Genomic DNA, 17333 nt, shown 5'->3' with positions numbered 1-17333 from the left:
TCGGAATGCAACCTAGTTGGAAATCCGAAGGAGTGGTGGATTGACTCTGGAGCCACTCGACATGTTTGTGCTGTCAAGGAAGCATTTGCGACTTACTCTACTGCTGGTCCCGAAGAAGAGCTTTCCATGGGAAATACTGCAACAGCCAAGATTGAAGGTTATGGGAAGATATTCCTGAAGATGACTTCCGGCAAGGTGTTAACGCTCAACAACGTTCTTCATGTTCCTACTATTAGGAAGAATTTAGTTTCTACTTCTTTGCTTGTTAAGAATGGATTCAAATGTGCCAACCCTTCCCAAATTCAACCCAAATCCACTCATCGCTCCCTTCTCACCCAAAATCAACCCCCCCCCCCCCCCCAACTTCGTCTCTCCCTGTTCTCCGTTGGTCCCACCTTTGCCGCCCCACCACTGCTCCTCTGCCCAATGCCGCACCACCACTATCGCGCCACTTCCAAAATCATACCCCTCTCCTCTCTTTGAAGGTTAGTTATCTATACTTATTAATTTTAGTTATTTAAATTCTTTCAATTGTATAAATTAGGGTTTACAATTTGGAATTTTGAGATTATTTCAATTGATTATAATTCTTTAGATTTAAGGTTTACTCTAATTGATTTTGTTTATGTTATCATGTAAGGTACTTGCTTAATTATCTAATTTTTATATTTTTTAAATTTTATTGCTCATGATTTAGGGCTTATCAAACTATGATTTATGGCATATTAAATTATAATTTAGAGTTTATTAATTATGATTAATAGTAAGTGAGTTAGTCTAATTGAATGGCTTAACTAATTAAATATTCTAGCGAGTCTAATTATGTTTAATGGTAGGGTTAGAATAATATTGTATTCAAATTAATATGCACTCAAATTATTTAAATGTTGTACTTTGTAACTAAAGTTTATAATGTAACTTAATTCTATAAATTAATTTGAATTATGATTAATATAACATGTAATGTATTTGTTCTTTATGTAGATGGAATATCGTAGTTGGATGTATAATAGGAATTATCTTAATCGTCGGTTTTTTAGGGAGGAATTTATAGAAGGGGTTAAGGAATTTATTAGGCATGCAATGTCACTTGAACCGTTTCGGATTGGAGGGATGATTGGGTGTCCTTGTACGAAGTGCAAGTGTTTGAATTTTGGGGGTTTGGAGGATGTTACGACACATCTTTATAGAAAGGGGTTTATAGATAATTATTTTGTGTGGACTAGTCATGGAGAGGTTGATGGTACTGATGGTGTATTTCATAATGTAGTTGTTGGTGAAAATAGTAGGTCGGTGGAGAATAGCATTCAACATCCCCCACATGATCCTGCGTATAGTTACATGGGTCCATCGAGTCAGCAGTCACAGGGCCATGTGGTGATACGCTCGTCATCTGCTCCATTTTCTTCATCACCAGCTTGATCATATCCATCTAGATTCCAGCCAGCCGGATCGCAGCAGGGGTCTAGATCATTGCAGAGGTGTGGATCGCAGCCATCTTCATCAGCGACATTGTCTCCCTCTCCACGGAGTTCGTCTCCTAGCATTTCTAGACTTCGCCTTCGGGATAGTAGCGCTGAGCCAGATGCCCCCCTTCTACGCACGCTTCAGATTCATCGGAGGATAATGATCCAGAGGAAGTGCGGTATGATCGTTATCATAGGATGATCATCAGGCCTGAGGGCAATGGGTAAGATTTATTTATTACTTCTTTAGTTTTGCTGAATTATAATAGCTACTCTTGTTTATTTAATGTAATTGCATGTTGCATGTTCATACCTAATCATTGGACTACAAAGATAATCATTGAAGCTCTTGGCCGGTTGTATGATGCACCCTATGTGACTTGGAGTGAATTTCCACCGGAGCTCGTGAAGCAAATTTTCAACCAATTTAAGTTTTTAATACAATTCTTATCTATTTAAGCATTATATTAATAATATTTTTATCTAACGTTGCACACTTCATTTGCAGACTAAATGTGCCTAGGAGGACTGATATAACAGTGAAATTCTTGCAAATTTTGTGTTCAAATACCGTACGAGACAATCTGATTCCTTCAGCTCTTCTCGAAAGAAGAGCAAGAAGCCTTCATGGGTTCTACCGCATATATGGGGGGATCTGCTGAGGCAGTGGACCACCGAGAAATTCAAGAAGAGAAGTGAACAGGGAAAGAAGGCTCGAGCATCTGAGAAGGGTGGCTCCTTGCATTGTGTGGGTGCAAGAAGCATGGGGACTGCGAGAAGACTACTGGTAATTCCTTAAAATATTTACATCTATTTTTATCGAACTATATTTATATATTTTAATTTAGTTAATATGTTTTATTATATTTGTAGGAAAAGAAATATGGGAGGAAGATGACTCATGATGAGTTCTTCATGGAGACTCACATCCAGAAGAAGAAGGCACCGACAGATCCAAGTAGATGGGTCGAGGACCGGGCGGAGACTACATATGTAATTTTCACAACTACTATAACTTGAAATTAATGTTTATAATATTATATAGTTAATAATTTTCTATCATCTAAATAAAGAGTCGCTACAAGACTAATGTGGAGGAGTACACTCAGAACTTGCCACTGAATGAGGAAGGCGAGCGACCACCCATTTCAGACGAAGAAGCGCAGAAGATATGGTTGGATGTTGTCGGTGGTCCTAAAAAGGGATAGCATACGGTCTTCTAGCGAGATCATTTCGGCGCTACAGGGCTGGATTGCAAGGTATAGGGACTTCCGCCCAGGGCAAGGCAATTGATAGGTCGACTCTCTCGTGTATGGAGAAGAAGATTGCAAAGCTGACAACAGAGCTTGAAAAGACAAAGGCTTGAGAACAAAAGAGAGATAAATAATTTGATACCCTTCAAGTTTAGCTAGAAAAGAGGGACCAACAATTTAATATCCTTCAAGGTCATCTAGCCAATCTTCTTGCTAGTGGTGCTTTCCCCATTCCCCGGTCTCGTGAGCCTTCCCCAGATGCTAAACATTCGAACCATGCCGATGATGAATGCTATAGTAGTGGAGATGAAGATGATGTAGTATAAAACACTCATTAAATAATGTTTGAACTTTTAACTTGTGAAACGTTTTGCTATTGGTTATGATGTTTTGTTAATATAGTTTAGTGGAGATGGAGATGGTGATAATGTGTTGTTAATATAGTTTTGATAGTTGTTATTGTTGTTGTTATTGGTTGAATGACATCAATGTAATGCTGTCATTATAGGTAATTAGTTGTTGGCAGGTGGTGCAACTATAAAACAGCTGTATTCTGCCAAAACATTACCCAGAAAATCGAGCGCCTTCGATCGGAAATATTCATCTGATTTCCCAGAAAATCAAATTTACAGACCGACTTTGGTCGGAATTTTGGATTTTAAATTTTAATTATTTAAATAATACTGACCGATTTCAGTCGGAATTAACAATTTTAAATAAAAATGAATAATTATATATTTTAAAGATAACGACTGATTTCGGTAGGAATTGAATAATTTTTAAAAATAATGAATAATTAAAATTCCGACCGAATTCGGTCGGTATTTTTAAAATAATTAAAAACTATTTTCAACAATACCGATCAAATTCGGTTGGTAACTTTATTTTGTGTCATACAACTTGGTCAAAGTGCATTGACAGTTACCGACCGACTTCGATCGGAAAATATCGATCGTCTGCGGCCACTCTCCGTTTGCGACCAATGTTTTATCGACTAATTGAAATCAGTCGGAAATCGGTCGATTTTTGATGGATTCCGACCGATTTTGGGCAGTTTTTGTAGACGCTTTTTGGCAGCTTTTTAGTAGTGAAAAGTGAGTTTACAAAAAGTTCAGGAAAAAATCTGTGGGATAAAGTCTACAAGCTCGCTTAGACAAATAGTTCAATCTATTTTTCCCCGGCGCAAATAGGTTGAAATAAATGTAGAAAGGGACTTGGGACATCTAAGTATCATTGGAACTTGTCTGACCAAAAAATGTAACTTCCGGTTAAACTATTTAATTTATGTAATAATGAGTTAAATCTAGTTAAGAATAATAACTCTAGATGTTAATCTCGAAAACATGCAGGAGATGAGGGCAAATCCTATAAATGATGGATGACAATAAGTGCAAAATACTCTTTAAGCATGAACATTAATGGAGATATAACTAACAATAAATGACAATAAATGACATTTAACCATATAAGGAGAATGATTCACCCAATAATGGATGGATTGGGCAAATACTTCTCATGACAATATGAGTGATAGAAAGGTCCAAGATTCGTGCTTTAGAACTATGAGTAGTCATGTTCAAATTCTAAGAGAAACAAAAAATAGTTATTGTTTCTTTCATCTGTCCAATTAGCATTAATGAAGATAGTTATCCGATACAAAAAAATTGTGTAATTAATCCGTATGTGCGCAAAACATCATAATATCAACAATAAAAACATTTTTAATAAATAATGTACTACATTTCCTCAACTGACATGCATGTACGAATGAATACATAAAAAGGAACATTTTTATCATGAAGCTTCTCTCAGAAGCCTTCATTTCCTTGTACATTTTTATCAACAAAAACCTTGTGTTTTTTTTTTTTTTTTTTTTTTTTTTTTTGCAAGTAATAATGTGAAGGCAATTCCCCTCTATCTTTAACGTTTCTTCTGAGCTTCTAGGTTCAATCAATTTTCTTTTTAGGTTAATTTGCTCGTACTTCTACTGTGTGAGTTTGTCAATTAATTTCTCTTTCATTTTCTTCTTCTTAATCTGCTGCATCTTTTTTGACTTTGGGAGATTGGTGGTGTGCATTTGGAATGTTTTCGCTTTACCTAGATTAGATACACATCATTTTCTTAAGAGAGTCGAGTTTTCTCAAAGCCAAGTTTGTTAACAGCTATAGTACTACATAATAGTGAAACAAAAATCTTTTTTGTTTTTGTTGTGTGTGTTTAGATTTGCAAAAAGATGTCCACTCCACCTCTTCTAGAAATGATGAGAATGTGTTAATGAAAACACCCACTCTTTATGTTGTTAGCTTTGAAAGAAAATTCTGTTTTATCTCTGATTTTTATGAAAGATTTCATTTTTTCATCAAGTGTCATCTTAGTAGTTAATAATGGTAATAAGAAGTTGACGAATTAGTTATTTTGGTTACTTATATCAAAATTTACCAGCAAAGCACCAGAAAATACATTTTATTGAAAGATTTTAACTTCTGTGCACTGACACTATATAAGTTAACTCAGATCGGAAGCCTGATATGGTAACTTGGAAAATAGAATAGTAATTGTTAGAATCGGAAACCTGGGTAGTGCGGAATTTTGCCAAACAACGGTATAATGACAATAACAAAGACAATGGAAGTTGATAATAACGGCAATTAAAGAATATAAAGAAAACACAAATTTAACGTGGTTCGGTCAAGGTGACCTACGTCCACAAGCGGAGAGGAGCAATTTCACTATACCAACAAGAGTATAAAATTAGAGTAAATACTCTAATTAATCCCAAATACCCCAAGAGAATAACCTCACAAGATCACTCCAAAAAAAGGGTTCACACAAGTGTTTCCCAACACTCACTCTCTTACAAAATACTCTATAATGAAATAAATGAGGAGAAAGAAAGACAAGAGTGAAAAGCTCTTGAATTGGTGTATTTTCAAATGAGGAGAAACTCATCTATTTATAGCAAGAAATCCTTGGCCTAATAATGGATATTATGTCATGGCAAATGTCATGATCTACAAATTTGTTATAATGGATATTATGTCATGGCAAATGTCATGAACCACAAATTTGTTATAATGGATATTATGTCATGGCAAATGTCATGAAAATTTGGCCATATTACAAATCTCCACCTTGGCCTAATTTCGGCTTATATATAGTAAATTTGCTCCACCTTCTCCGCAAAAACCCCCCAATGGGCAAAATCATTCTTCATAAATGCCAATCAAGTTCATGCAAAGCTTGAACTTGGACACCGGAAGAGGTTTTGTGAACATGTCAGCAGGATTATCTCTAGTATTGATCTTCTGAATAGAGACTTTTCTTTTAGCAGTAGTTTCTCGGATGAAATAATACTTTATATCAATGTGCTTCGTCCTCTCATGATACATTTGATCTTTAGTCAAGTGAATGGCACTTTGACTATCACAGAAAATGGTAATACCATCTTGGTGTAAACTGAGTTCCGCAAAAAGACCCTTCAACTATAAAGCTTCTTTGATCGCCTCGGTCACTGCCATATATTCTGCTTCGGTAGTAGATAAAGCTACTACATGTTGTAATGTAGCTTTCCAACTAATAGCGCAACCACCGATGCAAAATACATAGCATGTCAGTGATCTTCTTTTGTCAAGATCACCTGCATAATCTGAGTCTACAAAACCAACCAAAGTCTTAGTATTTCTCCCAAACTCCAAACATGTGTTTGAAGTACCTCACAAGTATCTGAGAATCCATTTCACAACATGCCAATTTGCTTTACCAGGGCAAGCCATATACCGGCTTACCACGCTCACTGCTTGTAAAATATCTGGACGTGTACAAACTATTGCATACATAATACTGCCGACTGCACTGGAATAAGGAACATGTGCCATGTACCTCTCTTCTTCCTCTGACTGTGGGAACTGAGCAGCTAATAACTTAAAATGAGCAGCAAGAGGGGTACTAACTGGTTTAGCATCTTTTATGCCAAACCTCTCCAAAACTTTCTCCAAGTACTTCTTCTGGGTCAGAAATAACCTATTGGCCTTTCGATCTCTTTTGATCTCCATGCCAATGATTTTCTTAGCTGCTCCCAAATCTTTCATCTCAAATTCACTTTTCAGCTGACTTTTCAAATTGTGAATTTTTGTTAAATCCTTAACAGTAATGAGAATGTCATCAACATATAATAATAGGTACACAAATGAACCATCATTTAACTTCCGAAAGTAAACACAACTATTATATATGCTCCTCGAATAACCATGACCCAACATAAAGGAATCAAACCTTTTATACCATTGTCTTGGAGACTGCTTTAATCCGTACAAGGATTTCTTCAACAAGCAAACATGATCTTCTTTTCCTTCAATTTCAAATCCTTCGGGTTGATGCATGTATATTTGTTCCTCAAGTTTGCCATGTAAGAAAGTTGTCTTAACATCAAGTTGTTCTAATTCCAAATCATACATGGCAACGAAGACAAGCAAGACACGAATAGAGCTATGTTTAACAACAGGTGAGAATATATCATTAAAATCAACTCCTTGTACTTGACTATAGCCTTTTGCAACTAATCGTGCCTTATACCTCGCATCTTCAACCCCCGGAATGCCATCCTTTTTTTTGAAGAGCCATTTGCAACCAACAATTTTTTTTTCTGATGGCGGCTTCACAAGAGACCAAGTACCATTCTTGTGGAGAGACTCAATTTCTTCATTCATTGCAATCAGCCACTTGGCTGAGTCAGCACCAGAAACTGCTTCTGAATATTTTGATTGTTCTCCAATTTCTTCAGTTTCCTGTGCAACTGAAAAAGTAAATACAACATAATCTCCAAACCTTAATGGTTGTTTACCTTCTCTTCTTGATCTATGTTTAGCTATAGAATAATCCTCTTCTTCTAGTTCAACTTCAGAAGTCTCAACTTCAGGAAGTTCAGCTTCTGTCTCAACTTCAGGAGTTTTAACTGTATTTTGCTCCAAAGTTAATGAGCTTGGCTCAGAAGGAATGCCAATCTCAATCTCCACCTGGTTTTGTGTACTCTTTCCTTTATCTGTATTACAAGAACTAGAAGACTCTTTTCTAGAATGTAACATAGAGGATTCATCAAAGGTTACATCTCTGCTAATTATAAATTTTGGTGACGTGGGATCAGGATTCCATAGTTGGTATCCTTTCACCCCAGATGTATACCCAAGAAAAATGAACTTTTTAGCCCTTGGCTCTAATTTTCCATCATTTACATACATGTATGCAGGGCAACCAAATATCTTTAAATCAGAATAATTAGCAGTAGTACCTTACCACATTTCCTCTAGAGTCTTAAAGTTCAAAGGTGCAGAACGAGCTCGGTTGACAATATAACAAGCTGTAGAGATAGCTTCTGCCCAAAAGGCATTTGTCAACCCAGCATTTGAAATCATGCAACGAGCCCTTCCAAAAGAGTTCTATTCATCCTTTCTGCCACACCATTTTGCTGAGGTGTCATTCTCACAGTACGATGTCGAGCAATTCCTTCATTTTTGCAAAATTCGTTGAATTCATCATTACAAAATTCTAAGCCATTATCTGTTCTAAACCGCTTAACCTGTTTTCCTGTTTTCTTCTCAATCAAAACTTTCCATTGTTTGAAATTTAAGAAAACATCACTTTTATTTTTCAGGAAATAAACCCAAACTTTTCTTGAATAATCATCAATGAAAGTTAACATATACCTGGCACCACCTTTTGATGGGGTACGTGAAGGACAGCAAATATCTGAATGAATGTAATCCAAAGTACCTTTTGTTCTATGAATCGCTGGAGATTTGAAGCTGACTCTTTTCTGTTTCCCGAACACACAATGTTTACAGAACTCCATATTTTCGGTACTTTGGCCACATAAGAGACCTCTTTTGCTGAGGATAGAAAGACCTTTTTCACTCATATGCCCCAATCGCATATGCCACAATTTGGTGATGTCAGAATCTGATTTATCTGATATTGAAACTGCAGCAGCACCTGTAACAGTAGATCCCAAAAGAGTATACAATGTACCAGATCTGCGTGCTTTCATGATCACAAGAGCACCATGATAAATTTTCAGAACTCCACCTTCACCTGTGTACTTGCACCCAAGAGATTCTAGAGTGCCCAAAGAGATGAGATTTTTCTTCAAGTCGGGAACATGTCTAACATCGGTGAGAGTTCTCACCACACCATCGTGCATTTTGATTCGGACTGTACCTTTTTCAATAACTTTGCAGGCAGCATTGTTGCTCATCAAGACAACTCCACCTCCAATAGATTCATATGTGGTAAATAAATTCCGACTGAGACACATATGATAAGAACAACCCGAATATAAAATCCACTCATTGTTAGATTTGAAACTATTATTAGTTGCTAAAAAAATAGTTCCCTCAGTCTCATCAGCAGCTACACTTGCTTCGGCAGTGTCAGTATTTTTGTGCTCATTTTTCTTTTCTGTTTGCTTTTCTTTGTTTTTAATTTAAAGCATTCAGAAATAATGTGACCTTTCTTATGACAATATTTGCACATGACATTTCTGTATCTGGATTTTGACCTTGATTTAGGTTTCTCACTACTTGAATCTTTCTTATTGGATCTACCTCTTATGAATAAGCATTCCCCTTGGTTCCCACTAGTTTCCCCAGTAATATCTCTATTTATTTGTTCTTTTGATTTCATAATAGAGTTGATATCTTTATAAGAGATATTATCTTTTTCATAAAGTATAGTATCTCTTATATGTTTAAACGACGGGGTAAGGAAACAAGCAATAACACAGCTTGATCCTCATCTTTGATTTCAGCATCTATGTTACTTAAATTCATAAGAAGAGAATCAAAAGTATCAAAATGAGTAAGTATAGAGGTACCTTCAGCCATACGAAAAGTGTAGAGTTTTTGCTTTAGGTAAAGCTTGTTTTCTACTGTTCTTTTCATATATAAGGTTTTAAGCTTTTCCCATATGCCTTTGGCTGAGCTTTCTGCTGCAACTTCACGCAAAACCTCATTTGAAAGATTTAAAATAATACCTGCTTTTGGCTTTTTGTCTATGACGGCTAACTCCTCGTCCGTCATTTTATCCAGCATCTTCTCCTTTGCTTGCAGTGCCAAATATAAGCCATCCTGAATTAAGATAGCTTCCATATTTAATTGCCACATTCCAAAGTTTGCACTTCGGTCAAATTTCTCAACATAAGACTTTGTTAGAGTCATTTTGGCTATTTAAACTAATCCGATTAGATCTGGCTCTGATACCAATTTGTTAGGATCGGAAACCCGGGTAGTGCGAAATTTAGCCAAACGACGGTATAATGACAATAACAAAGACAATGAAAGTTGATAATAACGGCAATTAAAGAATATAAAGAAGACACAAATTTAACGTGGTTCGGTGAAGGTGACCTACGTTCACAAGCGGAGAGGAGCAATTTCACTATACCAACAAGAGTACAAAAGAGAGTACAAAATTAGAGTAAATACTCTAATTAATCCCAAATACCCCAAGAGAATAACCTCACAAGATCACTCCAAAGAAAGGGTTCACACAAATATTTTCCAACACTCACTCTCTTACAAAATACTCTATAATGAAATAAAGGAGGAGAAAGAAAGACAAGAGTGAAAAGCTCTTGAATTGGTGTATTTTCAAATGAGGAGAAACTCATCTATTTATAGCAAAAAATCCTTGGCCTAATAATGGATATTATGTCATGGCAAATGTCATGATCCATAAATTTGTTATAATGGATATTATGTCATGGCAAATGTCATGAACCACAAATTTGTTATAATGGTTGCGGGTCAATATCTCTCTTTCTTGTTTCAGGGTTTCCCGGAGATCATTTCAAATAACATGCCAAAACCTGCTATTAACATCACCAAACACTCTTCTGCAGTCCATGGCTCAATCCGCTCCTCTGCAGAAACTATTAATCGTCAGAAGTCTATTGCGGATGTTGTTGTGTCAGATGATACATCCTCGTCGTCTGATGAGGTACACTCTCTTAGTCTTATCTCATGCACTACAAAAGCACAGTTGTATTGCATCACATATTTATGTGTGTACACATATTTATGAAAAAAGTGGATGATAGAATTCCCAGAATTAGCTTCTAGGCTTAGATAAAAGGGAGGTTTGGGAACTGAAACTGAATATATATCATCGAGGGTATGTATGAATTTGACTTGAATGTAGTAACAGTAATGGAAGGCAAATGCTGTGATCACTGTAAGTTACCCAAGATGTTATATTTCACGTATGATGTAGGCAGCCTACCCAAGATGCAAGTATCATCGACTGATTTTACGGCTCGAACCCGTGACCTATAGGTCACACGGAGACAACTTTATCGTTGCTATAAGGCTCCCTTTCTATGGATTGTAGTGCATGAATTATTTATTATTGGATGTTTGGTATATTGTATCAAAAATTACTCTCTCCCTTTCAATTTATATGAACTTATTTAACTGGGCATGAAATTTAGGGGAAAAAAACTTGTGGTTGTAAACATGACATAACATTTGTGTGACTATAAATCTTTTAGAACTTGTGGTATAAAATATGTCATGCCATTTGAGTGGCTGTGAAAGCTTTTGATTAAGGCTAATATTGAAACCTTAAAATTAAGAGTTCTCTTATTAGGAATAGGTTTATTCTTTTCGAAATTGACTAAAAAATATAAAAGTTCATATAAATTGAAATTAAGGGAGTATTATATAGTGTATATTAAAACATGTCTTTAAAAAAATTTCTAAGCGAAATTAAAAATTATTAATGTGACTGATTGATTAGTCTCAATCGGAGGGTTAATTTGAGTTGCAGATTATAGTAATAGAAGTAGAAGATTTAGTTACATCTTTATTGCCAAAAACATATCTGTATTATAAGGATTCATGAGTAGTTTAGTCAGCGTGAGAAGAATGAAATTGAGGTGAAACTAGATGGGATTAGATATCTAGGATAGAGAATCGAATGACAAAAGAAGATGTTACCTACAGGATTAAAACTAGATGGTTGAAATGGAAAAGTATTGTCGGAGTGTTATGTGGTAGAAGAATGTCTACCAAAGTGAAAGGTAAGTTTTATAAATCAACTATAAGACTGACAATGCTATATGGTAGTGAATGTTTCAACATATCCACAAGTTGAGTGTTGCAGAGATGCGAATGCTAAGATGGATGTCCGGTCCTATAAGATTAGATAAGATTAAAAATGCCCACATTCGCCTGAAGATGCAAGTAACACACATTGAGGATAAAATGAGAGAAGGTCGCTTGAAATGGTTTGGTCATGTCTTGCACCGCCCTACAGATGCACTGGTCCGTAGGAGTGAAACTTTGGTGAATGAAGGTGTTAAAAATGGACAAGGTTTACCGAAAATCATATGAAAAGAAGTTGTCTCGAAAGACCTACAAATCCTTGGAATTTATAAAGACTTAGCTAAAGATATGACACAATGGAAGAAAACGATCCATATAAGTGATATTTACAGCTAGGAATAGGCTTTAAATATTACTATTTTTCTTATTTTATATATATATATATACACACACGCATATATACTTATTTTTACTACTATTATTTTATTTTGTCACGATGATAATACGGGTTAAGCTTAAAGAAAGAAGTGAGGATTCATATCGCCGACCCTAACTTTGGTTGTGACTGAGGTAGTTATTATTTTAGTTGTTTATAGGCAAAAACAACTACAAATACAGTAAATTGATTTTATTGTTAAATTGAATTTCTTAAACTTGTGAATAGATTCATAATGATTTTTGTATGTAGATATGTTAAAATAATACCCAATAAATGCTAGTTGATTCTTCACAGCTATTTAAGCTTTGGCGGGCTGAGTTCAGAAACAGAGCCAGTATTTGAAACTTATGGGTTCGATATTATAATCTTTTAAAACCATTGTGTTCTAAATTGATAATTAAACAGATTTCTTAAAATAAATACATAGTCGGACCAAAGCTAATGGGTTTAGCCGAACCCGCAACCACAAGGCTAGCTCCGCCACTTGCTGAGTTACCAAAGTTATGTAATACCTCAGATTGTTGGAGGTAATAGGTACCTAGAAGAATAATCGAAGTGAGTACAAGCTAGCCGGAAACACTACCATTATTACAAAAAAAGGAATTATGTAAAGTATTTTCAGATATCTCAAAATCAAAAGTAGTCATCTAGTATTCAGCTTGTTAATAAGAAGGTTTTGATATGTGTCCAAGGGTTCCTTTTACACGGTACGCTATCCTCACTGACGATATCGTAATTAGAGATGAGAGGGTGGCTGAGTATTATCACCAGCTCTCCTTTCTTGATTCAGAGAAAGAGCTGGCTGATTCTCTGGTTATCCAAGCAGAGGTAGTTGGACAGACTACAAACAAAAGATAATTGGCTTGGGAATGTGAAGTTGTCAAAACACCTACAATGTGAAATAGAATATAACTGCTTTAACTACTGCATGTAAATATCTTTTGCGATCTTCTCAACTTGTTTTTATGGTTAGCTAAACATAATTTTGTGAACTTTAGTACATGATGTTGTAAATATATGTAAGTGTGAAGGTCTGTTTGTGTTGAATTTCTTTCTCTCTTTTTTATTTTTCCAAATTAAATATTCTTCATGGACTCTATTCTTTTTGCATCGTCTCCATTTCCTTTAGAATTTCTTACAAAAACTTGAAAGAATGCACAAATTCAATGGCCTATAGTGCTACCCATGAAAGTGAACGTAATCAAGCCATAATTTTCAGAGGTTGTACAAACTTGTCCTACTTTCCATGACATGGATATGTTGTCATTACTTCTCATAATAGTGTGCAAACTTGAATTTAAACTAACGGGGGTTGGAACCTAAGGATGTGGCTTAGTAGTCGGCGAAGTGAGTGAAAACCTTCGATATCAAGGTTCAGATTCCAGTTGGGACAAAAAACATTGGTGAATTCTTCCCATTTGTCTAAGCCTAAGCCAAGGTAGATTGGTATCAGGTATATTACCTGGTAGAATAGTCGATTTGAGCCTAAGTCTAGACACCAACATTATTAAAGAAAAACTATGGGATTGGATATTAATGTTGAAACCTCATCATCTGCAAACCACCACTAACCTAATTTTACTAAAAGAAGATCCTTTATACATAAATTAATTGAATCCAAAAAAAAAAAGAGGAAGGAGATCCTAAGTTGCCAGAACCCATCACCATTACAAAATACAATAGATGTTTTAATCACAATATCTTCTCATCTTAAAATAGTGTAAGGAAGCAAGGGAACAAAGGGAAAATAATCCCTTCGTCTTGTTTATACGTCAAAAAAATATTACAAGGAGATTTAAAGGGATGAGTGACTACACAAGATTACCATACTTCAACAATCTTACCAGGGGATGCGTACATCACCCCCTCTTGGGATGCGGCCCTTACCTGGATCATTTGTTCAATCAAACCAAATAAAGAGCTTAATCTACCATTCAGATTTTCTTTCCCTTTTTCCCTTCCCTTTCCTCCCTCTTTTTCTTTTTCCCGATAAAGTGGTGTCTCAGGTTGGAGGCACCTCGAATACTTCACCTACTACCTCCAATCAGCAAAAGTAACTTTGTCTACTAGGGGTCGTTTGGTAAAATGGTCGGATATCCCATGGGGTGGTATATTCCATGGGATTAGTTATCCCACTCCCACTCCACCTTCTAAGTGGGATAACTAATCCCACCATTTTATTATAAAAGTTATCCCGGGATTAGCTAACACCCCAAACCAAAAATAGTATAAAGTTAATCCCAAACTTTATTCCGGGATTATTATTCTTATCCCTTGTACCAAACGACTAGACAGGGTGAAACAGCAAGAATACATCTATAAAACTAACGCATTTGGCAATCTATGCTAAAATGAGAGCCATTGAACTATTACAAACTAAAAACCAATTTCGGTCAAGAAAACCGTAGCTTCACTGTGAAGTTCAGCAAAAAATTACAATCTTGAATCAACATACATAAGTAGAACGTTTAGTGTAAAACTAATACACACACATTAAATTAAGAAAAGAGAAAAAGCAAATTACCCCAAGTTGATGAGTTATAGTAGTAGCTTTTTACGGTTACCCCATAGCTGAAAATTGCTGGCTCTTGACAATGAGAGCTCTTGTATATTCAAAAGTAACATTGAAATTGAGGAGTAGCTAATAAGAAAGAGGCTAGCTTCTATGTCTTTTCACAATTGATTAGATAGCCACTAATAGTTTCATGTCTTTTCACATTTAATTGCATAGCTAGCAGAAGGGTATTTTTCTCTCTCTTTTTCATAGACTCCTGTGTGTTTCTATTTTAATTTATGTAAATCTATTTTTACAATCCATTAGTATAAAAATAATGATGCATATTTAAATTTGAAAAAAAAAACTAATTTAAACTTATTGTTTTATCCTTAAAGAGATGTTTTATAGTCGCCTTGCAAGAAAACTTATTCAAAGGTTCCATGCAAAATCTGAAGAATGATGTTTACCCGAAAAACGGATAACGATTAAATTTATACACGGTTCTAAAGATACGTGGTATAATTCAGTACAAATTGAGAAAATATATAAATGAATATCGAAATTAACTGCTAAAAAAATGAATGCAAACCGAATGAATTAATTAGCCTAGGTCCTCAAGTTTAATCTCCCTCAAACTGAATAAAGAGTAACTGATACAAGAACAGGGTAACTGAATATCAAAACCAGAAGAAACGGCAGTGCATTACTTTGTATTCTATGGATCTGAATGAATCTGTTTTCTACAAATGATCAGACAACCCTCTATATAGTAGGGAAGTCTTATTTTGGATATAATTAAAAATACAGAAAAAATCCCATGATAGATTAATTAATTAATCATTCCTTGATTTCCGCCGAGATTTTCGCCCAATTGCAGATATTCTGACTTTCTCTTTTTTGGCTGGATCTCGGCCGATCTCAACCTCGATCGGTCTCTATTTTGCTCGATCTCGATCTTGGCCGATCTCGACCTTGATCGATCTCTATTTCCGATCACGATCTGATCGGTTCCTGGGTCTCGAGATCGGCAACCTAACTTGACATCATGGCTCGATATTAAACAAAGTTGAATCATGATTTATCATGTTTCAATCTCGATTAGTCATATGAATGGCAAACTCGATTTTGACCGTATACAAATAGTCCCCTCGTTTCTCGGAAAGAAGATAGCGAGAAACGATATGAATTTCCGAACTCTGACTAGATGGGTAATGACGTCAGCGACGAGTCCGATTATGACGTATGTGACAAACGTCTCGTCAGCCTAGTTACCAAGGCATTAAATGTCTGTCAGTCGTTGGTCGGCCACTTCTAGTTCTGAATCGTCATTACCAAGCTATAAGTATTCAAACTTTCATACTCATCCAAACTTTTCACTCAAAAGCTTCTTCTCTACTCTTGCATATTTTTCAGAAAAAATCCCTTTTGCTTCATAATTTTCAGACCCAAATTTCTAGAACTCCAATTAAACCGCGTATTACCCTAATTCTCTTTCCTTTGTTCATCAATGATGAAAACCTCTAAAATAGTGCCGCACAAAGAGGTCGCTTCTTCATCACGACCCGTAAGTGGTGAGGATGCGACAGAGCCTCACCCCGAGGAATTCTTTCCGTGGGGTGCTCAACCATCATCGACTTTAAGGTCAAAAAACCCTCTTAGGTACCAGGCCGATGTGAGCCGATCTCGAGGTACTAGTGCACAATCACTAAGAAAATCCTCGACAAAGAAAAACTGGAATGCAACTGGGGCGAAAAGCACATGGTAGTTCCATTGCCTGAAGAATAGATTACTACGCACGTGGAGGGGTTCTTAAGTGTTTATACTTATCCTTTTATGTTAGGTCCCTTAGACCCTGTCATCGTCGCCTTTTGCAAGAGATACGACGTGACCCTCGGTCAGATCCATCCTTCTTTTTGGAGAATAGTGATTCTCCTCCAATTCTTCTCGACCAAAATCGAGGGGTGTCCTTTCACCCTCGATCACCTTATGCGCCTTTACAGTCCCCGACTATATCAAGGAGGGTTAATCAAGCTTGCTCGCTGAGCCACCAAAGCGTCGTTCTCGAGCATAGACAAGACTCGTGATCGAGGTTGGATGGGCCAATTTGTTCGAGTCAGAACTTCAGACCTGATCCCCGCTGATGACATGCTGTTTCGTGAGAAATGGAATATGAATCGTGAGTAGTGTTCCTCCCTTTTTAATTTTGTGGCTATGTTTTTCATTTTCTTTATCTACTTTTTCTTTGTTTGTTACAGTTGTGGCCCAGATGCCGGAACCGATTCCGGAACTTAAACAATGGGTTGAAGTTCTAGTGCTGCAGAGACCGTACTCCGAGCGTTCTTGGATGGAACTATCAAAGGGTCGATGAAAGGCCCGAAGTCATGGTAAGTTTCTTTCTTAGAACGGTTGTCATTTGATCTTCTTCTCTTGCTTAACCCTCTTGTTTCCTTTGTATCCCTTGGGAAGGACGTTGCCATGAGGCCTCCATATGGTGACGAAGAAATTCCTGCTCCAAAGTAGGTCAAAGAGAAGAAAAGAAAAGAGGCTTCAAGTTCCCCGGTCTCAGAAAAGAAAAAAACCGAT

General features: G+C 36.3%; 1 protein-coding gene and 1 long non-coding RNA gene across 2 annotated transcripts; both read left to right on the top strand.

Moving 5' to 3' along the window:
* The first annotated feature begins 284 nt into the window (after nt 1-284).
* On the top strand, nt 285-2840 carry LOC117281061 (uncharacterized). The gene is made up of 4 exons (XR_011409408.1): nt 285-485; nt 1271-1690; nt 1975-2253; nt 2340-2840. It is a non-coding gene; the product is annotated as an uncharacterized lncRNA (long non-coding RNA).
* A 7664-nt stretch (nt 2841-10504) lies between these two features.
* Nucleotides 10505-17118, top strand: LOC138896322 (uncharacterized). Its single transcript, XM_070181123.1, has 4 exons — nt 10505-10708; nt 11666-11789; nt 11873-12082; nt 17006-17118. The coding sequence occupies exons 1-4, from the start codon at nt 10505-10507 to the stop codon at nt 17116-17118; spliced, it is 651 nt and encodes a 216-aa protein (XP_070037224.1).
* The last annotated feature ends 215 nt before the right edge of the window (nt 17119-17333 follow it).

This window comes from Nicotiana tomentosiformis, chromosome 7, assembly GCF_000390325.3.
Source record: "Nicotiana tomentosiformis chromosome 7, ASM39032v3, whole genome shotgun sequence".
NCBI lineage: Eukaryota > Viridiplantae > Streptophyta > Magnoliopsida > Solanales > Solanaceae > Nicotiana > Nicotiana tomentosiformis.
This window is presented reverse-complemented; position numbering and strand designations above follow the sequence as displayed.